Below are 27,255 nucleotides of genomic sequence, written 5' to 3' on the forward strand. Positions count from 1 at the left end.
CTTTCCAGGAAAGGCTTGAGGAAATCCTTTTCTGCCTTGGGGCAGGCCGGGGGATGGGATTAATCCCAGGTGAAGGTGGGAAGAAGATGAAGAAGTGAGTTAATCCCGGGGGGGACGAGGGGTAGAGAATAAACTAAAACCAGATCCAGGCCCTGGACACAGCCGCTGCCCCTCCCCCACCTCCCTTCCCAACTCCCTCTGGGGTTTCCTATTGTTACCAGAGACGACATCCTGTTTCCTTTACCAGCCTTACTGTCCCAGGCCCCTGGAGCCCCCTACTGTCTCAGGGAGCAGGGATGGGACAGAAGTCTGGCCCCAGACCCAGGGTCCAAGGATCTCACAGCTGGAAGATCTCACAGCAATGGAAACTGACCTGGGAGGTATGGGGTGCAACTTACCCAAGGTCACAGCATTGCAGATCTGGGTCAGCACTTGGGCGGGCCTCCACGGTTCTCTCAGTTCTCTTAGTTCTCTCGAGATTACATACTTCGAAGGTTCCCAGAGGGAACCTGACTTGCCCTCCCTTAGGCTCAGCGTGGTCAGTTCCTCCTCTCCAAATGCCTCTCTCCAGCTGACTGTGGCCCACAGGACTCACACACATCCTAGGAACGTGTGTGGATCCACGGAGTTCTGGGGCTCAGTAGCACAGGCTCTAGGACAAGCAGGCCTGGGTTTGGATCCCATCACAGAACCTTTATTTATTTATTCTGACAAGAAACGTTTATTGCCGAGCACTAGGGACACAGCAGCAGACGAAATAGACATAAGTCCCTACTCTCATGGAGTTTACATTCTAGTGAGGGAGGCAGATAATCAGCAAGATAAGGAAGGAAGATACATAGCCTGTCAGAAGGATTTGCTGAGGAGATAAATAAAGCAGAGGAGGGAATGGAGAGAAGGCAGCAGGAGATGGGGTGGAGGGAATGTACTGTTAAATAGGATGGATGGGTAACATATGGGCAAAGACTTAAAGGAGGTGAGAGGTGGAGCCATGTGGATACCTGGAGAAAGAGCTTTGTAGGCAGGAGCAATAGTACGTGCAAAGGCCCTGAGGTGGAAACATGTCTGGCACAGTTAAGAGCAGCAGGAGGCCAGTGGGGCAGGCAGAGTGAGAGAGGAAAGTACTAGAAGTTGAATCAGGAAGCCGGGGGAGGTCAGACACCGAGGGCCTTACAGGTCACAATTAAAGCCTTTGGCGTTAACTCTGAATGAAAAGGGAGCCAAAAGGACAGGATCTGACTCATGTTTTAGAAAGATCATTCTGGTCACTGTGTGGAAAAGAGAAACAGGAACACCAGTTAGGAAGCTACTACAATAATTCAGATGAAAGATGACAAATGCTCAGACAAGGGTAGTCAGGGCAGCACTGGTGAGAAGTGGGGAGATCTTGAATACTTTGAAAGCAGAGCCACCAGGATTTATGAATGTGGGTAGTGAACTGTGATAAAAAGAGAGAGGTCAAGGATAAATTCTAGGATTTGGGCCAGAAGTAACTAGAAAGAGGCAGTTGCCACTTACAGATAAGGGGAAAGCCTGAGGGAGGGGCAGGTCTGAGGGGGAGACTCGGCCATTTATCTGCTGTAATTCTGGGTAAGTTGCTTAACCCCTCTAAACCTCAGTTTCCTTATCTGTAGAAAGGTCATAATAATCATTCCCCTGCAGAGCGATGGTGAGAATTGAGTTCGAGATCATGAACTCGCAGGCGTGACGCACATACGTACTTAATACACATTCCACCCACAGCCCAGGGATGACACTGACCATCACAGCTCCTCAGGAAGGGACAGGAGGGAAAGGAAGACCATACCTACACATCTGTACTTTGGCTCCTCTCCCGGCCCAGCTTCCTCCAGGAAGAAGGGGGACAGACCTTTTCGACAAAATTGGAAGTTTTCTTTCTTCAAGGTCTTTGATGGTTTTGGAGATGGTCATGATGCTAATGGGGGATGGTGGTGGGATGATGATAAACGATCATATTCCCAGGTCCTTATTCTTACAAAACCCTTTCATGGCCATTATCTCATGTGAGTCCATCAAGGCAGAAACTGTAACCATTTTATGAAGTAGAAGAACGAGGGGTGGTTAAGACTCTGCGCTTCCAATGCAGGGGGTGCGGGTTTGATCCCTGGTTAGGGAACTTGGATCCCACATGCTGGGCGGCCAAAAAAAAAAAAGAGGTATTTTAAAAAATTTATTTGTTTTTAAAATTTTTATATTATATTGGAGTATAGTTGATAAACAATATTGTGTTAGTTTCAGGTGTACAGCAAAGTGATTCAGTTATACGTATACATATATCCACTCTTTCAAATTCTTTTCCCATTTAGGTTATTACAGAATATTGAGCAGAGTTCCCTGTGCTATACATTAGGTCCTTGCTGGTTATCTATTTTACTTTGTTTTATTTTAAAATATTGATTGATTGATTGATGTACTGTGTGGCATGTGGGATCTTTGTTCCCTGACCAGGGATTGAACCTGTGCCCCCTGTATTGGAAATGCAGGGTCTTAACCACTGGACCGCCAGGGAAGTCCCTGGGTTATCTATTTTAAATATAGCAGTGTGTACATGTCAGAATGAGGTATTTAAAAACAAAATAAAACAAACCTGGACCATCTCTACCTCACTATCTCATGGAACTCCATTTAACCTTTGGGGGAAAACGTGGGTGAAGAGGGTCCTGACGTGGCTATCTCTCTTCCCGTCCCTGAGTGGGAGTGCTGCCCAGCTGTGTCCAGCTATGATATGGACTGTGACCTCACGCCTCTATCCCAGGAGAGGACCCACAATGCCTGCCCTGGTCCATTCTCCATCTCGGCCACTCTGAGCATGCCTGGTGTGTGGGTTGCAACCTTACTGCTTCTGAGGTTTGGGTCAGTGGGTCTCATACATTGTCCCATTCCAGTTACTCCTCCCAATTACTGAGGTAACAGACGAGGGGACTGGAACCCAGAAGAATCAACGTGCCTCAGATCACACCATTAGAAAGTTGCAGTGCAGACTCTGAGGTCTGCACCCAGCAGGAGGAATTCCTGCATCACTTCTTCCAGCCCAGCTGCCCCCTCCCCTCCACATACCAGGTGCCAGAACACAGCTGTCTCCTCCTTGCTCTCCCAACCCAGGCAAGCTGTCCTGGGTGGGGCTGAGCTGGGTGGGGCCACCCTGGGTAGTGTCCAGTGAGGCTGTAGCCCCTGCAGGCAAATTCAGCTGGACACTGACGCTAAGCGGCAGTCCCTACTGGTGAGAGCTGGGCTGCTGCCCATTGGTGGGCGGTGGGGGACTGGGAGGGTAGGAAGTGTCAGGTTTGGGTGGATCAAGGTCCCTGAAAAGAAAACTTAGAATTGCCCAGGGAAGAACTCCTGTTGGATTGAGGGAGAGGGGTTAGGGAATGCCAGGTGACTGAGAGTGCACAGGAGGGGGTGACTAGAGGAGGGGAGGGTTTAGGGGACAGTAAGAGCCCCTGGAGGCTGCTAATGGCGAGCTGTAGGTCCCAGCCCCGAACTTACTCTTGCCTTGGCTGTTTGTCTCCATCTGTGCTATGGTGAGTGTCCTCCTGCCCCAGCCACCCTTCCCAAAGAAAGGGCATCTGGAAAGCAAAAATGACCCGTGAATTGAGATCTGGGGGCGGGAGGGTATAAACTGAAGCGGGGGTTAAATCCTGCCCACCTCATGTCTTTGCCAGGTGAGGAGGGAGCAGGAAAGGCAAGCCTAGAGTCTAGATCGCCTTGGAAGTCACTGGCCATGCCCACTCTGCTGCTCCCGCTGCTGCTGCGGACGCTGCTGGCCCGCCTGCTGCTGCCTGCTGCCCGCTTGGCCCGCCGGCACTTCCTGCCCCTGCTGCGCCGGCTGGCCCACCGCCTGGGCTCTCAGGATATGCGAGAGGCTTTGCTGGGCTGTCTGTTGTTTGTCCTCAGCCAGAGACACCCGCCGGATGCTGGGGAGGCCTCCAGAGTGGCCCGCCTGGAGAGGAGGGACAGGCTAGCCTCCCAAATGAAGCCATGAATCCTGGTAGCAGCTGTATCCACTGAAACGCTTTCTTTTGGAGTAAGACAGTCCTGGCCCCATCACTGACTGCAGCCTGCCCAGTGGGCAGAAGACATGGTGGAGGACTGAGCATGAGAGGGGTCCGGCCAGGACATGCCTCCCCACTCCCCACACTCCCAGCAGAGATGATTGGAAGGATGCTCTGCATTTAGCAGAAAACCCATCATTATCCCTCCCTCCCTGCCCCTGCATTCTTCCCAAGAACTTTTCTTTTCTTTTTCTTTTTCTTTTTTTTTTGGCCGCACAGCATGTGGGATCTTAGTTTCCGACCAGGGATCGAATCTGCACCCCCTGCATTGGAAGTGCAGAGTCTTAAACCACTGGACCACCAGGGAAGTCCCATCTTTTTAATTTTTTTCCCAAGAACGTTTCTAATTACCTCTGGCCTGTGAGGGGAGAAGAACTGACTCTCCTCCTTCCGCCGCCCCCACCTGCAGGCAAATGGGGACATGAGGTCCAATGAGGGACAATGCTTAACCCTGGGACAATAGACAATTTAGCTAATCCAGACTGTCTTTGACTCGTGATTTACCAAGTAGTAAGACCTTGGTTCCCTAGGGAGTCAGTCCTGCCTCCAAAGCCCAGCATGCAGCACATGCTCAATAAATATTTGTTGATTTGAATGCCTGGGATGCCTTTGACAGTCTTTGTCACTCTCCTGCACTGCATGGTGGGGTGGGGAAACAATTCCAGGCTTCCTTCTGCTACCTATTCCATTGTCCCTCTCGGTTTGTACGTTCTCTTGCCTAATTTGAGTATATTACACTGTAAACCAGCAGTCTTGGGTCTGCCGGGCCAGCTCAGGGTAAGGAGGTAAAAGTCCTCCAGCAAGCGTGGACACTGTTCGCAGCTAGTGGTGTGGCAAAAGGGAGATTTGTTTGCTGCGGGACCCTGTGGGCAGCCGCCCAGAGGAGCAGTGTAGAAATGCATACCCCTGAGGGGTCCTCTGCTCAGGATGGGATCTAAGGGGTAGGGGGTGGGTGGGGTGTGATCTGAGGAATTCACCTATTTCCCCTCCCCAGTGGGAGGCCCCTCGGGGATCAAATAAGAGCTGTCAGAGGCATTTGCATACCAGCCTCCGGATAACTTGCTTAAGGTTCCCATGCAATACTCCTCCCTCCCACCCTCCTCCAGCGAGTCCTGGGCTCTCGGTTCAAAGCGGGAAAGTGAGGGGTACAGGCTCCTTTCAGGACCCTCACCCTGTTAGCATACCCCTCAGAAGGTTGGCCTGGGGGAAGAACCGAGACCAGAGCTGTGGGCCCCCAAGCCGGCCCAGCGGGCCTTTCCGCCAGACCCCCGCCTCCCCACACCCCGGCACCATCTTCCTCCCGGAGTCCTGAAAAGCCAGTGCACGTGCTCGGCCCCCTCGGGAAGGTGGCCCGGGGGAGGGGCGGGGTGAAGGGGATTCGAACCCCTGGTCCCCTCCAGGGTCACGGGCGCCTTTATTTATTTCGCCCGCTCCGAAATAAGGAGGGGACCGCGCCTCCCCCCCCGCCAGCCTTCCGGAGCGCTCCTCACTCCCGAGCGGCGCCGGCGGGACCGAGCTGGCCGCGGGGCGCGGGGCTGGCGCCGGGATCGCCAGTTGCAGCCCCTTTGCCGCCCGGCGGCATAGACCGGTCAGACCCGGCACGGACTGCGGTTTCCGGCCACGACGACGGCCCCAGTTCCGAAGTGAGGAGGCCAAACGGGGACCAGGGGCCGACTGGCCTGTGAACTTCCGTCCGCGTTCCCCGACTCCGGATGACCCCTCCGAAGTCCCTGCAGGTGCGCTGCGAGCAGAGGCGGGGCCGCAGCAAGGGGGCGGGGTCTGCGCGTGTGGGGCGGGGCGGAGAGCGGAGCGCGCGGAGCTCGTGGGGCGGGGGAAATCAATGGAGTCTGCATCTGCGGTTTTTGGCGGAGGAGATCATTTTCCCAGACTTTGGAGGCCGTGGTGAGATGACTACCTTACCCTAACCACAGTCAGTTATCTCCAAGGTCGGAGACCTTCCCAGAGCAGAGGATAGGGGTAGAGGTCTGAGAAATGAAGCTGGAAAACCAAGTCCAGTCTTCTTGAACCCTGATCCCCGTACACACCCACAAGAAAGGTGAGGGACTTGAGGTGTCCGACCCTGAGAGGGCCGGATTCTGGCTTTAGTTTAGTTGATGTTTTGTTCATCATGGATTTTTTTCTTTTTTCTTTTTTGCATTAACTTTGATTTTAAAAAAATATTGCCTTTAAACATTATTTATCTGGATTCTGGAATATTTGGGCGCCCCCTTAAATATTGTGACTCAGGCAAGTTGCCTCTCTGGCCTCTCCCTAGTCCCAGCCTGCCAGAGGACCATGGAGATAGAGTCGCAAACAGGACTAAGAACATAACTGTCATGAGACGCGTTGGTGAAAAACTGCGGAGCCAAGCAAACCCACTTCCAGCAAACACAGATGGAGGCAGGGCTGGGGAAGGATAGGACTGGTTGTGTGAGGTGATGAGGAAGGCTTGGGGCCTGGAAGGGGGAGGAGGGAATCAGAGCAAGCCACAGGCCCAAATAGGTGGGGGATCCGGTGGGGGTGGGGTGCAGCTGGATCAGACCTTCACACCCTACCCCTGTACCCGGGACCTGAGGGAGCCAAAAGATTGGGCAGAGGGTGACAAGGACTGGCTGGGCCTGGAGGGCACAGGCCACTGTGAGTCGGGCTCCGAGGCTGTCCAGCAGAGGGCCCTGGCACCCAGCAACCATCTCTGCATAGGGAGGTGGTTCTGGAGGGGTGTGGGTACTGGCTGGGGGCCCAGGCGGGGAGAGTGCCAGACAGGCTTCTGTCCAGCAATAACAGCCCTGGCTGTTGCCATCTAGTAAGCAGGCTGAGCTTCAGCGGGGGTGGGGAGGGAAACCAGCCTTCTGCTGTCTGGCCTGTGACCCTCACCACTTCCCTCCAGTTTCTTTCCACTTCCCTCCAGTTTCTTTCCACTTCCAGCCCCCTTTGCACACAGCTGCAGCGAATGGCCACCAGCCTGGGGGATCCATTTGAACACTAAGGCCTGCCACCTCCACAGACTTAGAGACGGGAAATGAGGATGGGGAGAGAGACAGGGGCCGAGCAAAAGGGGAGAAGAGGGCCAGGAGAGGAAGAGAGAGGCTGGACAAACACAGGTTAGGAATGGGGGGAGGGAGACCCAGACATGAAGCTGCCCTCAAGGCATGGGGCAGTGCCTAGAAAAATACCACGCGTACCCCTCTTCCTGCCCTCTGTTTGGTTAAGACCAGGAGATGTTGGTGTGTCATGTCTCTGTGGGGCCCTGAGCCAGTAGGCTGGGAACAGCCCTTCTGAGTATCTTGGAGTGTGTCCACTGATCAATCGTAAGTAGAAAAACTACCCTTCCCCTCAGAGCCCAGTCTGTTCTCTGCGGAGAAGGCGTGACTCTGCCTTATCCCTACGATGTTAGTACTGCTAATTGTTAATTAGTGTCTATGGCTTCTCCAGGGTACAGGCCTCTTGGGTAACTGGGGCAAGGGTGTAGGGGGTGGATTGAATTTTCTGTCCTCAGCGTCTCTCTAGCCTTTGGATTGTCCTCCTATAGTGAGGGCTGCTGTAGGGGCAGTGATCCCCCCGTCCCCCAGATTTACTGACCAACGAAAAAGGAGGGAATCCTTCCCCCTCCCTTGGAGGTAAAGAAGGACTGATCATTCCTCAGCATGCCCACCCCCTTCCTCCTCAGCCAGGGAGGATGTGGGGCTCCGCAAGGCTTCCACCTCTGAGTATCAGGACCACAGGATTCACTCAGGCTATAAGGCTGTTCCGGGCTTTTTCTCTTCCCGTTGCCAGCTCTGCCTCAGCTTTTCCAATGTTCTGGATTTAGAAAGGGTGAATCATGAGAAGGCTACAGGGCTGTGGCTCCCCCTGCCACGCCACACACATCCCTCTCTAAGTCAAAGTTGTGCGTGAGCGGATCTGTGTCGGAAAACCCAGGTCACACATCATGCTGATTCCGTCGGAGGGATCCCCGGCGTGGGGTCTGGGGAGAGGAAAGGATAGTCTGAGTGGCAGTGAAAGTGGCACTGAAAAGGGAAGGGGGCGCTGGAAAGGAAAAAGGTGCAGTGTGAAAGAGATGGTGTGGGAGGGGGCTTAGGGAGCCATAACAGAACGTCTGAGATGGTGTAAGGGCGACGGGGGCGGGGGGGCCGTCCGGATCTGTCTGAGCGGGTTTGTCGCTGGCAGAGTCCCGAGACAGCTGTGTAGGAGTTTGTGTAACCCCAGCGCGGAGACCAGGGGGCTGCTATACCCTCCAGCCCCACGTGCTCCGTGATGGGGTAGGGTTTGGCGTGGCAGGACCCCCAGGGGTCCTATCTACAGAAATAGTGCAAGGTGTAGACCAGGCGACGGAGGGTCTCGGGTCGGGGGTCCCTCTGAGCCGGCAGTCGGCGTGCGGGGGGCGGGGCCTCGGCGGAGGCCAGAGAGCGGACGCGGGCCGGGGCGAGCCGGGGCGGGGCGAACGGAGGGCGGGTTTGAATGTGCTCAGGCGGGCGCGGGAAGTGGCAGGGAGAGCGCGCAAACCTCCACGCGGGAGGACTCCTTCCCAGCAGGTGCTACCCGGGGACTGGGGGCCGGGGAACCGGGGGCCGGGGGTCGCCGGGGTGGAAGGCGCCGGTTGCCGCCTGCCACGAGAGCAAGGAGGCCGGGCCTGGCAGCTGCGCGGCCGGGAGAGCGGACGCGGGGTGGGGGGTGGGCCGCACCCCCCCATCCCCGGGCCCCACCCCGCCCCCGCGCTGAGCGTGTGGAGCCGCGCAGCACGTGGCGCGTCGAGGCCCGGGTGCAGGGGCACCTTGCGGGGACCCGGACCCGAGCGGGCGTGGACAACCTGGCTCCCGGGCCTGAAACCGGTTGTCGCCGAGCTGACCTCTGCAAGGGGCGGGCGAGTTGAAGGTTAATCTCGGTCAATTCTTGTCGTTGGTACTGGGGAGGGGCCGCACCGTTAACTGCTCTGGGTGCAGGGAATGGGGAAGAGGGCAGGCGGAATGGAGGTGGAGGAGCTGTCTCTTTAACCCTCGCCTTCTATTGGCCGAACTCGTGTACCTGGCCTCCCTTCCTGGCAGCGTCCTCATTTATTCCCGGAGAGATGACCCTTGCTTCACTCAGAGAAAGAACAAAGACATACCCCAGGTTTTCTTCCCAGGGGAGAGCTGTGGTGGAGGAGGGCTGGTCCCACCCCTGCCCCTCACCCCTCTTGGGGCCGCCCCTTTGCCCATTCCTCTCGATCACCTCCAGACCTTCCTGCCTTGTCCTCCTGCCTGTGTGAGCTCTCCTTGCCAGGATGTGTGTGTAATGGGGTGGGGGAGTGCCTTACAGCTGACACTTAGCTCAGGCTGGAGGTGACCTCGACCCCTACCTTATTTTTAACCCCTTAGTTGGAGTAGAGTTACCCTATCTCCCAGTATAGGAGGCTGGCTGGGAAGCAGCCTTTATACCTCCCTCCCCACCCCGGAAGGAGCCTAGAGTAAGCTGCACATGGAGTTTGAATTCCAGCTCACCCATTCACTCGCCCTGTTACCTTTGGCAAATGACTCAACCTCTCTGAACTTCAGCTGTCCTCGTCTGTTCTAGTGGAGACAGTTTTGTATTAGCTTATGGTGGTTGCGAGGGCAACCAAGGGCAGGAGAAGGTATCTCCAGGTAATGGCTGGCCCTGTGTGGGATCCAAGGAAGTGGTGAATTTGATGTTACCACAGGGGTGTCTCTAGAAGCTGCGGTGCATGAGACGTGTTTGGGGCCTGGAGTTGGGGAGGTGCTCAGTTTGGTGGCTGCTTTCAAGGCCTCATCTCGGCAGGCCAAGGCATGGCTGAGGAACACCAGATGCTCTGAGCTGGTATCAAATCCCTGATTGCTGCTGGGCAAAGGCAGACAAAAACAAAATACCTGGGCTGGTCGGCTGAACGTCAGGATGTGGGCAGGGGGAGCGGGCTGCTCCTGGAGTTGAATTGTGCCCAGGACTGGGGTGAGGGCAGTTGAGAACAGAGAAAAGGGGTGTAGCAGAAAGAAATACTCCTCTGAGCCTAAGAGAGATTTTACTGAGGAAGGGGAGATACTCTATTCTCCCCCCCACCCCCGCCATCTCCTGCCTGCGTTGAAGCTGCACCTGCTCTTTACTGCCAGGAATCTTGCCTGTGGGGGGTGAGGGTGGAGCACAGGTTAGGGTGAGGTGAGAAGCTGGGGGGGATTCCCCTCACCTCCTCTGCCCACACCCCAGTGTAGAGCCCTCTCGTCCCCATCCTTCTAGAAAGTGTATAAACTGTCATTCACCACTGTCCCAAGTGCCTAGAACAGTGCCTGGCTGGCATGCAGAGGTCTTCGGAAGAGCGCCTCCACCTGGAGCTATGTGGGTCTGCCCCTCCCCTCCCTGCCCTATGGCCCAGATGTGGGCTGGGGGGCTGAGGAAGGCCTTGGAGAGGCTGGAGTTTACCCAGGGAGGGGTTGAGAGGAATTATTGGGGGGGTAGAAAGGCCCATCAAGGTCCTTTCTTGGGGTCCCCAGGGCTGTGGTCTCAGGCTGGGGTCTGGAGCACTGGCTGCACCTGTGAGTTGACCTACCCCCTCAGCTCCCCTGCTGAGACTGCTGGCTGTCTTATCTCCCAAGCTACAGGGCTGGGTTTTATCTCCCTGGTTGTGTTTGTGCGGAGGCTTCTCAGAATGGGGCTGCTCCCTCCCACAGTGAGGCCTGGGGGGTTCTCTCCTGATACGCCCTGTGCTGCCACCTTCATTCTGGACCCTTACTCTGGAGGAGCCCATGGAAAAGGCCTGCTGCCTGAGCCTGAGCTAGGACCACCTCCCACGGACCGCCCGGGTCCCCTCTGCCCCCACCCTTCTGCTGGCAAGTCTGGGCAAGTCTGAGTGCTGGTCCAGGTGGGCAAGGAAGCCAGTCCTCGCCCAAAACGGTAGAGCTGGCCCCAGAGCTAGGCCCGCACGTTGGGGACACGCCAGCACACGCCTGCCTGGCTGTCTGTGCCATCCGAGGGAAAGCTGTTTCCTCTGCTGGTGCCGTAGAGCCTCTCCCTGCCCGAGCAGGGAAGGGATACTGAGGGAGGAGGCTGGGTGCCTGGGGACTAGGCAACCTCTGCTCCCATCCCTCCAGTCTTCCCTCCAACTTTGTTCTCAGAAAGGGGAAGAGGACAGGGGCCTGGGAGTGAGTCAGAGAGGAATCCGGGGGGGATGGGATGACCCTGTGGCCAGGACTGGGGGTCAGGGGAGAGGCTGGGTCCCCACACTCATCCTGAAGTATGTTCCTGGAAGACTGGCCAGCAACCAGGGAGCCTCTGGGCAGTGGCTGGAAAGGATGGTTAGGGTGCCACCAGCAGAGCGACTGGAGTCTGGGGTGCCCCCAGGAGGGGACAGGCTCTCCAAAGCCCACCCTAGCCATGAGCCCAGGGGCTCCCTGGGAGTGCAGAGAGGTCAGACTTGCAGAGAGGCTGCTGCTCCTGCGGATCTGTTTGTTTTGTGTCCTCCCTCCTCCCTCCCCCTATCCTCTCTTTTGTGTCCTCCCTCCTCCCTCCCCCTATCCTCTCGCTCTTATCTCCTTTCTGTTTCCCTCCTTCTGTCCCCACTTCCATTGTCATCACTGTCCCTGACCCCTCCCGCTGTCTCCCCTGCCTTTAACTGTTCTTCTCTCCCTCTCAACCATACCTCCTCCTCCTTCCCTCCTGCTCTCCACCCTCCTGTTTCCTTGCTTACAAACTGCTTCAACTGCTGGATAAAAATAGCGGTGGCAGTGGCCAGGCCAGGCCGGGAGCCAGGTAGAGCCTGAGCAGGCAGGGGGGCCCAGCGGGCCAGGCCCAAGGGGTCAGAGGGAGCAGTCCTGAGAGGCAGGGCCGGGAGTGGGGCCTTCTGGACTCTTCAGCCTGCCCGTTCTGTCCGCCCTGCCCTCCTCACCCCCCAACCAAGAGTCTGCAGAGGCCTGTGGGGAAGCAGGGCCAAGACAGGACCTCACACTGCTTCTGCCCCCAGCAAGCACCGGAGGGAGGAAGCTATCCGCCAGGCATAACCAAGAACGCCATCACCATGACAACCAGTCACCAGCCTCAGGACAGGTACTGGGGGACCTGGGCTGTGAATCCAGGGGAGTGGAAAGGGGTCTCCAGGAGGCTGGGTGCCATATCCTTTGGAAGTTGGGGTTTCCACCACTGACGGGCCTTCCAGCTATGAGGTAGCTATGAGTCAGGTCTGCATCAGGGGTGGGGGCCCTTCGTGCTGTGGCTGGGTGCTGATTGGGGTGTCTCCGGTGAGGCCCAGGGTGGTGGGCAGCAGCCCCTCCCTGACCTGTCGGAGTTTCCAGTGTTACTCTTCAGCAGCTTCCAGCTCATGCCACCACTGTGGGGAGCCATCTGGCAGCGCACCTCATTTCTGAGCTGGCCGGCTGGCAGGGCTGGCCTCTGCCTCACCCTGATCCTCACTCTGACCTCCCTTTCACTTCCCCACCTCGGGAGCCTAGGAGTTCCCTCCAGTTAGACCTGCATCCATGATCATGCATGTGTGTTTTGGGGGAAGAGGTTGTAGCTGGATGCAAGTTCTCCCAGGAGTCTAGGCCCCCATAAAGTTGATGAAGCCGTGCCTGGGGTCCAAAACAGCCTTCCACCCAGGACCCCCAATCCCATCACCGCTCCCCTGCCCATCCTGTCCCCCTGTGCCAAAGGCCATGGAACTAGGCCACTTCTAGCTGTGGGACCTTGGGCACTTAGCTTTATCTCTCTGAAACCATCTCCCACCTGTAAAAGAGATGTGAGGTTTACTTGGGTGGGAGGGAATTTAAGGACACATAGTAAGTACAGGCCCCAAGCTGTTTGGTTGGTTCCCTCCCCGGTGTCTTTTGTTCCCAGGCTGCCTGCCGCCCTATCCCAGCACCCCCACCTGGTGGCAGCTCTCTGAACCCCTTCCCCTTCTCCATTGGCCTTGTGGCACTCACCCAGCCCCACTCTGGCCCTCTGTCCTGTGGGACCTTGGATGGAATTCTCCCTTCCTTTGGGCCTCTCGATCAAGGCTTCACCTCTCTTCCTCAAGGTGGGGAATATATGAGGGAGATGGGGGGGCTGCACTTGTCAGGGCTCAGACCTGCCCACTTGGGGTGTTTACCCAGGCCTCCACCTGGTGCGGCCAGGCCCTGCGCTCTGGCTAGACCCATCTGCTCATTGCCTTGGGCTTGTCCCTGCCAGCTCTGTGAAGAAAGCAGGTGTGGGCTCTGGGGAAAGTACGGCAGACACATCTGGAGACCACAGTGGGAGGGCCCAGGGCTGTCTGGGGAAAGCTGTCCCATCCCAGACAGGCCCTGAGGTGTAGGGCTTGGGGCAGTGACCTGGCCCAGGCTGGGTGGTGCTTATTTACACTCTGGGGCCCAGATGATGTCCAGTGGCCTGGTCCCTCCTGGCCTCTCCTACGTGGTGCAACCTACAAAGCTGGTTCTGTCTAGGCCAGGAAAAAACAGCTCCCTCACTTCCCAGATGTCCCAAGGCTCCCGGCCTGCCTGCCCTCCTGATCCGGAATGGTCTGGGAGTTTCCTGGCCTCAGAATCCTCTTTGGAGAGCCACACGGCCCTGCCCTGACAGTGTAATCACTTCCAGCCTGCCTGGCGGGGGTGGAAGACTTGTGTTTGCTTTCTCACTCACCCTCCCACCCCTAGCCTTTAGCAGGATTTCCAAAACCACCTCCGGATGTGTGGGTCACACTGGTTCCCAAGCCTGCAGCGTCCCCTGAGTCTTTGGGGCTGAGAATGGTCCTTTTGGCCATGCCCTTCGGTCCTATGTCCCTGGTCCCCTTCCCTCTCGGGACTCATCTGTGCCCTCTCCCCCATCCCAGGCCACCTCTCCCTCCACATACACAAATGGGAGGATGCATGCCCTGTGCCCTGGGACAGCTGGAGAGATAGAAGGGGAGGGGGCTGCCCCAGGTTTGATTTGGGAAGGAGGGTGGGATGGTGAGTCACCTGGCCTCACTTTCCCCTTCCATCCCCAGGTACAAAGCCGTCTGGCTTATCTTCTTTATGCTGGGTCTGGGGACGCTGCTACCCTGGAATTTTTTCATGACAGCCACTGCGGTGAGATGTGTGGGATGGGCTTCCGGGGGCATGTCCACTGGGCACGTCGGGCCTGGATCTGTGCTGTGGGCACGGGGAGAGAGGTTCTAACACTCCTCTGTGCAACCCTCACAGTATTTCACAAACCGCCTGGACATGTCCCAGAATGCGTCCTTGGTCCCTGCTGAACCGAGCAAGGACATCCAGGCTTCGGCCAGCCCCTCAGCACCCTTGCCAGAGCGGAACTATCTCAGCGCCATCTTCAACAACGTCATGACCTTATGTGCCATGCTGCCCCTACTGCTGTTCACCTGCCTCAACTCCTTCCTGCATCAGAGGTGAGTGCCTGGGCCCCCACCCTGACCCCTCACTGCCTCCTGCCCTCCCTGGGCTGAGCCCCTGGCTTTACCACCCGTCTCTGCCATCGTGGCCTCTCTGGCAGGATCCCCCAGTCTGTGCGGATCCTGGGCAGCCTGGTGGCCATCCTGTTGGTGTTCCTGATCACTGCCATCCTGGTGAAGGTGCCCCTGGACGCTCCGCCCTTCTTTGTCATCACCATGATCAAGATCATGCTCATTAACTGTAAGCGGGGCTGGGTGGGGACCTGAGGCAGAGAACTTCCCACATACCTGCCCCTTTCTTTCACACCCACAGTTGGCCAGAGAGAAATCTCTTCCTCCCTCTGGGTGGTCAGGATTCAGAAGCCTGAGTGGGCATGGACCAGGTGTGGGAGAGGAGGCCCTGGGAGTGGGGAGAAAAGGGCTGCTCAGCGTCAAGACTTACTGGGAGTAAAGCAGGAATTACAGGGGCCCCGGCCACCCACCCAGCTCCTCCCTCCCTTGCTGATGCCCACCCTGTTCCCCAGCGTTCGGTGCCATCCTGCAGGGCAGCCTGTTTGGCCTGGCCGGCCTCCTGCCCGCCAGCTACACAGCCCCCATCATGAGTGGTCAGGGCCTGGCAGGCTTCTTTGCCTCTGTGGCCATGATCTGCGCCATCGCCAGTAAGTCTCGCCATCTGTCCGCCTGTCGCCCTGGTGGTTGTGGGGAGAAGGGGACGGGGCCTGTCTCTGATCGCTGACACCCTCCACCCCAGGTGGCTCGGAGCTGTCGGAAAGTGCCTTCGGCTATTTTATCACAGCCTGTGGGGTTATCATTTTGACGATCGCCTGTTATCTGGGCCTGCCGAGGCTGGTGAGCTCTTGGAGAACACCGGGTTTGGGGTCTAGGGCGGGTCCAGGACTCCAGATCAAGGGTGTTCTGGGTATGAAACCTGGGGGAGGTGGAAGTTCTGGAGATTCTGCTTCTGAATCCACCTTCCTGGTCTCCCTCACTTGATAGGAATTCTACCGCTATTACCAGCAACTCAAGCTCGAAGGGCCCGGGGAGCAGGAGACCAAGCTGGACCTCATTAGCAAAGGTCTGAAGAGCCTGAGGAAGCTGGGGTGGAGGACAGTCTGCCCAGCAGGGAGGCAGCATGAGCTGAGGGCAAGAATGAGCATGCTGCCAGAGGCGAGAGGGACCAGGGATGGGGTGAGGGGTAACAATAGTAAATAGGGGCTGGGATAGAGAAGCTGGGGGGAGATCCTGGGTGGCCTTGAATGCCTGAGGACATTGGGAAGCAATTTCAGATTTTTGGACAGGGCGTAACCTGACCTGAGGCTCCTGGGAGAGGTCAGGGGACTTGCACAGTGGGAGTTCGAAGGCCGTCTGGGCTAAGTGTCAGGGCGCGGCTGTGCACTGGTTAAGGGAATGTCCACCCCCAGCTGACCGCAGCCCTTTTGGGGATTGTATCATCTTTTGTCCTGTCCTTCCCACAACTTGAAGATCCTTGCACAACCTGTCACCCCCCAGGAGCGGAATCAAAAGCAGGCCAAGAGGAGGCTGGAGTTTCAGCCCCCAACTCTCAGCCCGCCAACGAAAGCCACTCTGTCTGCGCCATCCTCCGAAATGTATGTGGGGCTTGGGCATCCTGCCTTCTACCCCTCACCCTCTTTCTCTCCTTTTGTTCCTTTCCCCACCCCACCCTCCCCCTTCCCGGCACTGCCCATCCTCTCCCCCTTTTTTTTTTTTTTTTTTAATTAATTATTTATTTATTTTGGCTGCTCCGTTGCGGCACTTGGGATCTTTGTTGCATCATGCAGGCTTCTTAGTTGCAGCGTGCATGCGGGATCTAGTTCCCTGACCAGGGATGGAACCCGGGCCCCCTGCATTGGGAGCGCGGAGTCTTACGCACTGGACCACCTGGGAAGACCCCATCCCCTCCCTTTCTGCCTGGAGACTGGCCACTTTCCTGGATTCTCGTGTGTGTGTGTGTGTGTGTGTGTGTGTGTGTGTGTGTGTGTGTGTGTGTGTGTGTGTGTGTGTGTGTGTGTGTGTGTGTGTGTGTGTGTGTGTGTGTGTGTGTGTGTGTGTGTGTGTGTGTGTGTGTGTGTGTGTGTGTGTGTGTGTGTGTGTGTGTGTTGGGGAATCTTGGTTCTTTAATGATGCACAACCACCATGAAGACACAGACCTGTGTGTGTGTGTGTGTGTGTGTTGGGGAATCTTGGTTCTTTAATGATGCACAACCACCATGAAGACACAGACCTGAGTCCCTTTCCTCCAGATCTTAGTCCCGGCTCTCTCGGTCTGCTTCGTCTTCACCATCACTATCGGGATGTTTCCTGCCGTGGCTGCTGAGGTCAAGTCCAGCATTGCGGGCACCAGCGCCTGGAGTGAGGACCCCATGGGTTCCCAGGATGGGGAAGGCCGGGGCTCCAGCAGGGCAAGGACTCCAGGGGAGGGGAGCCTGGACTGCTGTGTCCCCAGCCAGACTCCTGGTCCATCTGCCCTTCCTTGAGCTGGAAGCATCTTCTCCATCTCATAGCTGGGAGAACTGAGTCCCAGTGAGGGTCAGGGTTGCAGATTCTGCCTCTCTTGGACCTGCTAACCGTTCCCTAATCTACTCTTTCTCTTCCAGGAGACTACTTCATTCCTGTGTCCTGTTTCTTGACTTTCAATATCTTTGACTGGCTGGGCCGGAGCCTCACAGCCTTCACCATGTGGGTCAGTGAAGGAAGGGCGGGCACCAAGACCCTGTGAGAGGGGAGAGCCCAGCCTGAGGCCCAGAGAGGGAACCAAGAAAGTATGGTGGAAAGGCGACCATGCTTTTTTAAAAACCAAGACACAATCTACGTATAGTAAGGTGTACAAGTTGTAGGTGTACAGCTTAATGACTGTATATACACACACAAGTAAACATACACACCCCCCTGAGAAGCACCACCCAGGTCAAGATGTAGACCATGGCCAGCACTCTAGAAGGCTCTATCATGCCCCCTCCCAGTCAGTACCCCTGAAGGGTAACTAGGCTTTGAGATTTCAATTCAGATCCTGAGGGGCCCCAAATGGAGCTCTGGGGGCCTTGGTTGGAGCCCTGGGGGCCTGGGTGTGCCCTGGGGGCTGGCACAGCCTGACTGAGACACTGCCTGGTCTCCGCAGCCTGGGAAGGACAGCCGCTGGCTGCCGATCCTGGTGCTGGCCCGGCTGGCCTTCGTGCCCCTGCTGCTGCTGTGTAACGTCCATCCCCGCCACAGCCTGCCTGTGGTCTTCGAGCACGATGCCTGGTTCATCTTCTTCATGGCTGCCTTCGCCTTCTCCAACGGCTATCTCGCCAGTCTCTGCATGTGCTTTGGGCCCAAGTGAGTGGGGAGTGTGGGGGTCTTAGGAGGGGGCTAGTGCTCCAGTGGGGGACACTCAATAGAGGGAGAGAGGACAAAAGAAGATTCCCAATCCGGGAGCTCAGGGTTTCCAGGCTGAGAGAGGAGCCCGCTGGCCCTAGGGTCCCAGGCAGTCGTGGGTGGGAGAGGGGTCGGGTGAGGGAGCGGCTCCCAGGGAAAGGTAGAGACAGCCCCAGTACACATCCCCCCAAGAGGGGAAGTACGACAGGTGGGTAAGCAGAATTAGATGCTCTGGGTGGAGCTGGGGTAGGGGCCATCCTAAGGTAGCCTCGCCCTCCCTCCTTTAGGAAAGTGAAGCCAGCCGAGGCAGAGACAGCTGGAGCCGTCATGGCCTTCTTTCTGTCTCTGGGCCTGGCGCTGGGGGCTGTCTTCTCCTTCCTGTTCCGGGCAATCGTGTGACCGAGGATGGACGGAAGGATGGCACTGGCCGCCTGCTCCTGCCTGCCTTCTCCTTCAGGGATGGGCGGGGGACCGCTGGAGGTTTTCTCTTCTGGCTGACTTCTGTCTCACGGCCTGTGCCGGGCCCAGCATCCAGGCCTGGAGGAGAGAGCCTCGGAGGATGGACGGTGGGGACACTGTGGGCCTGAGGGTCAGAGTTGAGGGAGGGGACACGGCCTCTGTGTCTGCTCATGTGCCCCCCCACCCTCGCACTTGGCTCTGATTGATCCCTGCCTGGCAGAGCAGCAGAGGCTCCTAGTCTCAGCGAGTGTGTGTCATGTGTCTATCTGTTTGCCTGTACCAGGGGTGGCTAGGGGTCAGGACTGCTTGTTCTGAAGTCTTATCTGATATTTCTGCCCCCTTCTCCCCACGTGCCTCTTCCCCCCACCTCTCCATGTTCTTGCCCATCATGAACCCTGTACAGTTGCCATTTTACTGCCTTTTTTTTTACACTCAAACCAGGTGCCTTCAAAGGCTCTCTGATTAAATAAACTTTTTTTTTTTTTCCCCCCTCCATGGCTCCCTGTGTGCTCCAGCCATGGCTTCATGCCCTGGAGAGGCTGGAGGGATGGCAGTCTGAGTCTGGGGGGGATGAGCCTGACCCAGATGGGCCTTGGCCAGCACTGGGCCAGGGTCCAAGACGGGGGGTGGGGGTGGGTGTTGGTCCTCTTAGTCTCAGAGTGAGTGACTACAGTACCTCCTGCTGGGGCTGCAGAGGAGGGACAGGCCTGGAGCCAGGACACCCAGACTGTTGGCCGAGTCGGAGAAAGGCCATTTTCCTTTGCCGGTTCATCCCTTCTTTCATAGGCCTGGGGGTGGAGACAGTGCCCCATCTTTCTTTTGTCATCACGGTCACCCCCTCCACTCTGTCCTCACCCCGCAGCCCGGGGGCTGAGTTCTCTACAAATGACCAGCTCCACCACCCTGGCCCCCCACGCTCCTGGCTGCACTCCCACACTCCCAGCAGGAAGAGGCTGCAGCCCAAGGGTTCTGCCCTGCCTGGCACTCGGCCCTGACACCGAAGTCAAGGCAGACTTCTTGGCGAACAAGGGGCCTGTGTGTCCTCAGGGAAGCTGGGCCCCCTTTCTCTTCGCAAACTTTGGCCAAGGGAGGTGTGCGGTGGCTCGGGACCATGAGAGGCGTTGGTGGACGGGGCCATACTGCTGGGTCCCCCTTCTCAAAAAGGGCTTTTCCAGATAGGAAGTGAAAGAGCTCTGGCCTCTGAGCTGCCACTGCCCCCCATGCCCCACGCCCTTGGCACTGCTGTCAGGGCTTTATTTCTGACAGTTTAATTGAAGGCTTCAGGCTTCATTAAGCGCTGTTAAGCACATTTTTAAGGGCTTTTGATGAGCTCTGAAGTCCTAACAGGGGAGTTAAATACATCATCATAGGGGGAACTGGAGTCCACAGAAATACCCCAGGGTACACGCCAAACCAGGGTACAGAATCTGAGGTTGGTGGGAAACGAGGTGTTCCTTTCCTATCAGTTTCAAAAGCAAAGGGTGCCCTGAGTGTTCTCTCGTCCCTGCGGTGCCCTTTGGCCACGAGGCCGAGAGGAAACTGCACCCTTGCTCCCTCTCCCTCCATCTCAACTTCCGAGAGTCCTCCTGTGTTCCTTCCTCAGCACCACAGCCCCTCAGGGACCCTGTGCTTCTTCCCTGAGTCCCTTCTTGCCTCCTGCCTGGCCTTTCAGGACTCCTGCCAGGTCTCCTGCAGCCCATCCCACACACGGCTGCAGAATAATCTGAAAACATTTAATCACAGGCAGGTCTCTCCCTGGGGCACGCCAAACATTTCCTGATTACCACCACCAGCAACAGCCAGTTTCTACAATTCCTTCTCCCTCTGCACCTCAGAACTTTTGTAACTGTGACTATGCTCTTACTCCAGTTACCAGACTCATGTTTTTCAGGTTTGGGTCTACATTCTATGTTTTCACTCTTTAAGCTCCCCGAGGTACTCGATGATGTTTGCTTTCTTGCATCTGCTTGTCCAGCCTCACAGTCTTCACAGGCCAGACTCCAGCTGTGTGGTAGCACTCATTTCAGTGCCTGTTCCCACAAGATACAGATGGGTGTTAAGTAGGTTTCTCACAACTCCAGCAATGGCTTGAAGGACAAACATTTAGATTACAGTCACATATTTCTGAACTGGAATTGATGAAGAAAATGAGTGGACTCTTTTTTCCAAATTTTTTTCTAATGCAAATGCCAGAAAATATGAGTCTCACTCGTTTCACTCATACCCTCAGTGTCCTCACCTGAGAATGGGGAGCTCTGGGGGCTTAGGAAAAGTAACTCCTGCCGACCCAACTGCAGTGATAGTCCCCGGCCACAGGTGGGCGCTCTGCAGACAACACCGAATGTGGGAGGCAGGCGGCTCTGGGGCCTCACCACCTTTCCTCCTAGCACTTTGCTTCCTGTAAGGTGGGCAAGGGCTGAACTTGTGCTGGTCGTCACCTTCCTTCCGTGCGGCGTTTCTGCCCCAAGGGGTGGTCTGTGTATTAGGCTGCTGTATTCCCTGGGGTGGCTGCCACTGCAACACAAATTTCCCTCTTGTTTAATCTTACATGGTGAATTGTTGCAGCTTCAAACTTTTGAAAAGCTAAGAGCCCCAGTAAAATTAGCAGTCGTCCTTAAAAGTAGAAGTGAAGCGTCGGGTATAACGGATGAATTGCAATATACTTGTGTTTGTATTCTTTGGGGTAAACATGGGAAGAGTATGGTGGGGGGCAGTATGATGGGGGCAGGTGCTTGACAGGAAACCCCCAATTATTGGGAAAATTATCCTCAGAATGTTAAACTCTGATAGGGATTCAAAATGGATGTGAGCAGAGAAGTGCAGAGTCACCTTAAAGAGATAGCCCAGCTGTGGCCGGCAGGCCCCGCCTGAAACCCAAGTCCTGACACACTGGAAGAGTGGCAGTCTGAGGAAGAGAGGCCAGGCTGGTTCTTGGGGCAGGTCGGCAGTGAGTGTGGAGATGGGCAGAGCCGGCGTTCCCCCTGCTCCGCCCCCCAACGCATCAGGGGCCTTTGTAGCAGCTTGGCTTCTCCAGCTCATCTCTGCCCGACCTGGCTTCCTGCACGGGTCGCCTCTGGGAGAGCATGTGCTCACTAGAGCCCCTCAGAGCCTCGGCGGTCCTGGTGCTCCCTGCCAGTCAGCCCCTGGCGTTCCGGCTCCAGATAGCCGGGCAAGTGCTAAATGAGTCAGCAAGACCCCACAAAGCAGGGGCTTCTGCTCATGACAGCTACTCACTCCCATGCCTTCCTACGGGTTGGGTGATGGTTCAGATTCAGAGCCTAGGATTCCATTTTGGGCCTGCCAAGTACCAGTTGTGTCATCTTGCACGAGCCATCTATCCTCTGTGGCCCAGATCCCTTGTTCTTTAAACGGGGTAACGTACGGCTTGCTAAGGAAATTAAGGGGGTCTGAGGCAGAGCCTGGGTGCAGGAGGTGAGGACCCTAGAGACACGTGGTGCCAAGGGTCATTAGGATGACCTCAGCCTGGTGGGCTCGCTGCTCTCCCTGCATGCCGTTCGGCCCCCTCCCCCACATCTTCAGCCCCCGAAGCTTCGAGAACCAGGCCTCATTTCCTTCACCCCAGCCAAGTGCGAACGGCCACTGCCTTCGGGCGGGACAGCCGAGAACCGCAGGGCCGGGGCGCGAACGAGGGAAGCCTGGGTTCTGCTCAGCCCCGCCCGCCGCTAGAAGGGGAGGTGACGTCACCCGTGACGCGCGCGCCCCCTGGCTGGAGCGCGGCCTGTATCCACGCAGCCCCTCTCATCTGACCCCTGGCAGATGGGGGTCCAGACTCTACTGACCCTTAAGTCCGGGTGACCTTGAGCCAGGCACTTTCCATCTCGAAGCCGCTCAACTGTAAAGCAGGGGTAATACTACTAGCCTTGCCTACCTCTCCCGGTTGTGAAACTCCACTGAGTTAATGAATAACATTCACCTGCCGCTCCTCGTACATATACTGACTCCGATGGAGTGCTAACTATTGCCATTCCTGTTTTACTCCAGAAAACCGAGGCTGAAAGGTTTAAAGGATGGAAAAATATTTTTTAAACTGCAAAGCACCAGGTAAGTTTAAGTCTGTTTCTCTTATCTCTGTGTCAGTCCTCGTCTCTATCCCTCTCCCTCCCTCTCTCACACACACACACACACACACACACACACACACACACGCGCGCGCGCGCGCGCGCGCGACTTCCCAGACAGTGAAGAGCATGGAAAGGTACACGGCCTCATGAGATAGGGGGGCATGTAATGCAGGCGTGGTGCACCTTCCTCCCAGCCTCCAAAACATTCCAGAGAGGCATCTTCTCTTTTCACATCCCAGGGATCCTAAGCCTGCTAGGATCCTGAGCTCGCATGACATCCTTCCCAGCTGAAACCAGCAAGGACCTTCCTGATGTGTAACCTCAGTGCCTCCTGTTTGTGAGTTCCTCACCACCCACCAGCAGTAAGTACCACAGCCCTACCGGTCCCTCATCTGGTGCAGGTGGGCCAGGCAGGCACTGGGCCCAGTGGATGACCTAGAAATCCAGCCAGTTGAGACCTGAACATTGAGCAGTGACTTGTGCCTCGGGCAGGACAGGTGGCAGGCAGAACAGTTAAGTAGGTCAGGGTTGTTTGTGGTGTCACCCGCCCCCTGCACCTTTCTCTGCCTATAATCTGCTCTGGGCTGAACCAATTTAGGGTTACATTTTAGCTTCTTAGTCAAAGGGGGCCTGGAACACTAAATAACGCCCAAGACAGAAAGCGATGCCTGGTGGGTGTGACGGCAGGAGGAGGACAGACACTTTGGGGCTCGGCTGACAATGGCAGGTAGGCAGGACTCAGTCACAGCCCCAGGCCACAGATACTGTGCCCTTAGAGAGTCAAGACACGCTGATATGGGTATTAAAGAGGAGGTTACCAAAGACGCTCCATTTACAATTCCAGAATGGCTTAGACCACAATTTCTGGCTTTCTCACCCCACTTCCCTGAGAGATTTTGTTCTTGCCCATGACTTCAGTCATCAGCCTCTGCCTCCTGGACACCTCTCCTTGGTGCCCCACAATGCCTAAAACAGACTTCTTGGCCCCTCCAGCCCAGAGTGGTCCTCCCCTCCCCTCAGCCCCACTTTTATCATCCTACCTCAGAGAAGGTGTACACCGTGCCTCCTCCCCACCCCTGTGTGAGCTCCACACCTCCAGCCTCTCCCTTCTCCAAGCTTCGTCCCGGGGAGTCTCCAAGTGGGATTTTTGTTTGTATGGAACAACAGAATTAACTGGCTTGATTTAATAGATTTAACATATTTAGACCTATCCAACAACTAGGTAATATCAATAGATACTTTTCTCAAGCACACGTGGAGTGTTTATAAATATTAACCACATCCTAGATTACAAAGGAAGTCTCAAATACAAAAGTTCAGTATCATACACACCACTGTATGTCTACAACATAATGAAAAGATAATATAAAAATAATTGAACATTTTAAACAGATACCACTGATCTCTGATCAACAGACATACCATAAGGGGAATCAAAATCCTTAAAACTGAATTATAATAAAAAATTCTATATATTGAAACTTGTGGGATATAGCTAAAATAGTACTTGAAAAGAAATTTATAGTCTTAAATCCTTATGTCTGAAAAGGGGAAAGGATGAAATTTAATGTGCTAAGTATTAAAGTTAAGGAAATAGAAAAAGAACAACAGACCTGACCCTCAAAAAGTAGAAATAATGAGAAAAAGTTGAGCAGAAATTTAAAAAAATAAAGGAATAAAGTAAATTAAAGAAGCAGAAAACAAATTATGTAATAAAATAGATAAATCACTGGTGAAACTGATCATGAAAAAAAGGGAAAAGACATGAAAAACAATTTTAGGAGTGAAAAAAGGGGACATACTTGAGATAGAACAGAGACTAAAAAGATAGTCAAAGGAAATAGTATGCCATAATCTTTAAAGCTTTCAAGAAACATCCAGAAAAATTATTAAACAAAATTCACTCAAGGAGTAGTAGAAAACCTGAATAGACCTATGCCATTAAAAATTTTTGAGTTCCTAGTTAAAATATTTTCATATAGGAAACAATAGAAACAGGCATTTTTATAGGTAAGTTCTACAAAACTTTAAAGAAATGGATAATTTCAGTCTAATGTTAATAAGTCTATTAAGAAATTAAACACATACATAAAGGAAAAATTAAAAACAATATTCTCAACAGATGCAGAAAAATAATTTTGATACCCATTCAGATTAAGATGTATAACAAGTTAGGAGCAGAAAGAGAAAATATGCTCAATGATGAAGAGTTCCTTTTCTGATCAGAAAGGAGACAGGGATGCCCAGAATCACCGTTTCCACACATCATTGTTCTGCTGGTCCTAGCTTGTGCAGTGTAACAAGAAATATGAGGTACAAGGGTTAGAAAGGCAGAAACCAAACTATCATTGTTCTCAGATGATAGCTAGGGTTGTACTAGAAAACAACAAAAGACTGACCGACAAATGAAAAATTAATAAGGCAGCTTACCAAGTTGTGGGATCAATACACAACAATCGTTTTTCAAACTCTCCAGGAAACAGAAAATGAAGGCAAATTTCCATGTGCCATTGCCTCAGAAAATAACATACTAACAATCAGATGAGCAAAAGTGGTGCAAAGAGACATGTCCCCACAGAACATGGAAACTGAGGCAAAGAGATGGAGCCCTGGTTGGCCATGCAGACCTGCTCAGCTGTCCAACATATCTGAATGTCAGGTCTGTTGGCCCAGGAGGATGTCAGCTCAGGAATTCAGAGATGTAAGCCTGGTGGAACTGGGAAGACCAGAACTGACAGGGCACGCCTGGCAGGTGCTGAGCTTGGGAGGCTGCTTGTTCTGGGGGTTAAGGAGCCAGAGCTACTCCCCATGCTTAAATAGTCCCTGATGTACTGATGCCTCCGGTTGCTTGATTCATCCATGGCCCCTTATCTAAGCGCCCCTCAGTGGCCCCCTGACCTCCTTGAAAGGCCAGTGGTGCTTCCTAACTAGGAGAAGCCCCAGTCCGAGCAGCAGCCGGAGGCCTCTGCCCAGGCTGAGTCTGTGCTCCCTCCGAGGCCCTACTTAGCTTTAGCTAGATCAGGGGTCTGCAAAGCTTTTCTGTATAAGGTAAGGGGGTAAATGTTTTAGACTTTGCAAGCTATACGGTCTCTGTCACAACTATCAAGTCCCTCATTACAGTGTGAAACTAGCCAAAGACAACATGTAAACAAATAAGTAGGGCTTGTTTCAGTAAAACTTTGTGGACATAAATTCAAATTTCCTATACTTTTCACATGCCAAAATATTAGCTTCCCTTTGATTTTCTTTCAACCATTAAACAACGTAAAAACCATCCTTTTCCACAGGCCATACAAAAACAAGTGATAAGCCCACCAACTGCAGGCCATAGTTTATCAGTCCTTGCTTCATCTGGCTGCCCTCCAAACAGCAGAAGGTTGGGCTGGGTCTTTGAGGCCTGGTCGGCAATAAAGGGTATCTTGGGAACATCAAGGGTTGCAAATGCTGCTGGGAATAGGCTTCTGGGGATTCGGGGGGGGGGCGGTTAAGTCATCTTTAATAGCCTTCACTGGCTTCCCTGACCCTAAGTTAAGGTCAGAACTACTTAGCATGGCATTGTGGCCCTCTGTGACCTAACCCCTGCCTGCAGGGCCACTTTCAGTGACTCCTGCCTCCCTTGAGGGTTCCTGGGCTGTGGTCCCTCTGGCAGGGCTGTGCCTTTCCCATGCTTTCCCTTTGCTGGGGAGTAGACCTGCGCCACGTAGCCCTGAGCCTGCCCCCTTACCCAGGCTGAGCTGGGAAACTGAGGCTTCTCCCTTGCTGCCAGCTGCTCTGATTCACACTTGGTCTGCTGCAGCTCCCCCTAGTGGGCTAAGGGCTCCTTGTCCTGTTTATGCATCTCTGTATCCTCAGACAAGGCTCACAGGGGATTAGTGAGTGTCAATGAGCTGAAGAGGTCATCCTGAAGATTTCTGGAAGAGGAAGCAGAATTTCTGTGCTGGTGCGAGATTTGAGATTTTCCCATTAGGAAAACCCCGAGGAATCTCTGGTCCTGACACTGGTCCACAGGAGTGATTCTTGCTCTGCTTTGGGCTTGAGTCCTGGGAGAAGAATCAGCATCCCTACTCCATTTCTGGAGCAGGGAGCAAGGGAGTTAGTGGAGCAAAGGCTCTGAGCTGACCCACCCTGGGGTACTCACTGAAGCCTTCCTCGCCCAGTTTCTAGAATGTGCAGATTCACTCCCACCTCTTCACAGGACTGTGAGATGTTGTGAATCCTCTTTGTGAACAAGGGAGCAGGTGTTTAATTAACTAGGCCCCTTCTGCCCAGGGGGAGGGAGGGTGTGTTGCGGGGTGACGCTCCTGGGTTGAGGTTTCCATCAGGAACACAGCATCCGGGGGGGCCTCCTAGCAGCAGCACCACGGCCCTTCCCCCACTCACTGACTCCTCCCAGACCATAAAGAAGGGGAGTGGAAGTGTAAGGAGAGATGAAATTGAGGTAGTGATGGCAGGGTTGATGAGGTCTGGAGTGTGGAACGAGGAAAAAGAAAGCAAGGGTCCTTTGTTCCTTGAAACTAAACACATAAACCAAGAAGATATGAAAGAATAAGACTGGGCACCAGGGCTGCTGAGGGAAGGTCGGCGGGTGGTGGTGGCGGAAGCCCTCCCCAGCAAGCCAGGGGCCGACAAAGTGGGCCACGAAGGGAGTTGCTGGACATCCACAAGGTCACAGCGTAGGGGGTGGCCATTCTTTCCTGGAGGGTCTGTGGGTCCAGTAGGCTTCCAAGATGAGGCCTTGGAAAGGCAAGGACAGCTCACCAGCCGGAGGGCACGCAAAAGGGGCAGAGCCAGAAGAGGCGCGGCGTCCCGCAGCTCGCTGGGCAGGCCCGTGGCTTGAAGCCTCCGGCGCCACCGCTGAAGGGTAACGACGTGGTTCCAGCCGCCTGGAGCGGGCTACACTCTGGCCAGAGTCTTCATGCTGCCT

The 27,255-nt window shown here is 55.0% G+C and overlaps 2 protein-coding genes across 7 annotated transcripts; both read left to right on the top strand.

The window, feature by feature from the left end:
* Positions 1-3,199: 3,199 nt before the first annotated feature.
* MYMX (myomixer, myoblast fusion factor) lies at positions 3,200-4,574 on the top strand. Its single transcript, XM_081246894.1, has 2 exons — positions 3,200-3,241; positions 3,684-4,574. Exon 2 carries the CDS (start codon positions 3,743-3,745, stop codon positions 4,001-4,003), a length of 261 nt encoding a protein of 86 aa, XP_081103020.1. The 5' UTR covers positions 3,200-3,241; positions 3,684-3,742; the 3' UTR covers positions 4,004-4,574.
* Positions 4,575-5,917: 1,343 nt separating this feature from the next.
* On the top strand, positions 5,918-18,734 carry SLC29A1 (solute carrier family 29 member 1 (Augustine blood group)). 6 transcript variants are annotated; one of them, XM_081246843.1, is made up of 13 exons: positions 5,918-5,975; positions 12,016-12,098; positions 14,014-14,095; positions 14,210-14,412; positions 14,517-14,656; positions 14,940-15,074; positions 15,167-15,264; positions 15,412-15,490; positions 15,898-16,022; positions 16,677-16,785; positions 17,031-17,116; positions 17,552-17,751; positions 18,078-18,734. In XM_081246843.1, the coding sequence occupies exons 2-13, from the start codon at positions 12,070-12,072 to the stop codon at positions 18,187-18,189; spliced, it is 1,398 nt and encodes a 465-aa protein (XP_081102969.1). In that variant the 5' UTR covers positions 5,918-5,975; positions 12,016-12,069; the 3' UTR covers positions 18,190-18,734. The 6 variants fall into 6 exon arrangements, with proteins under 6 accessions (XP_081102969.1, XP_081102966.1, XP_081102968.1 ...); XM_081246840.1 differs by lacking the exon at positions 5,918-5,975 and adding an exon at positions 8,077-8,114; XM_081246842.1 differs by lacking the exon at positions 5,918-5,975 and adding an exon at positions 8,584-8,605.
* The last annotated feature ends 8,521 nt before the right edge of the window (positions 18,735-27,255 follow it).

The sequence above is a fragment of the Mesoplodon bidens genome (assembly GCF_964165515.1).
Source record: "Mesoplodon bidens genome assembly, chromosome: 10".
In the NCBI taxonomy this organism is placed as follows: Eukaryota; Metazoa; Chordata; class Mammalia; order Artiodactyla; family Ziphiidae; genus Mesoplodon; species Mesoplodon bidens.

Excerpts from the sequence above, each read along its gene's own strand:
- MYMX (XM_081246894.1), top strand. The coding sequence starts at position 3,743 with ATGCCCACTCTGCTGCTCCCGCTGCTGCTGCGGACGCTGCTGGCCCGC.
- SLC29A1 (XM_081246843.1), top strand. The coding sequence starts at position 12,070 with ATGACAACCAGTCACCAGCCTCAGGACAG. Across the intron at positions 14,096-14,209 it reads TTTTCATGACAGCCACTGCG|TATTTCACAAACCGCCTGGA; the intron begins GTGAGATGTGTG and ends CAACCCTCACAG. Across the intron at positions 17,752-18,077 it reads TGCATGTGCTTTGGGCCCAA|GAAAGTGAAGCCAGCCGAGG; the intron begins GTGAGTGGGGAG and ends TCCCTCCTTTAG.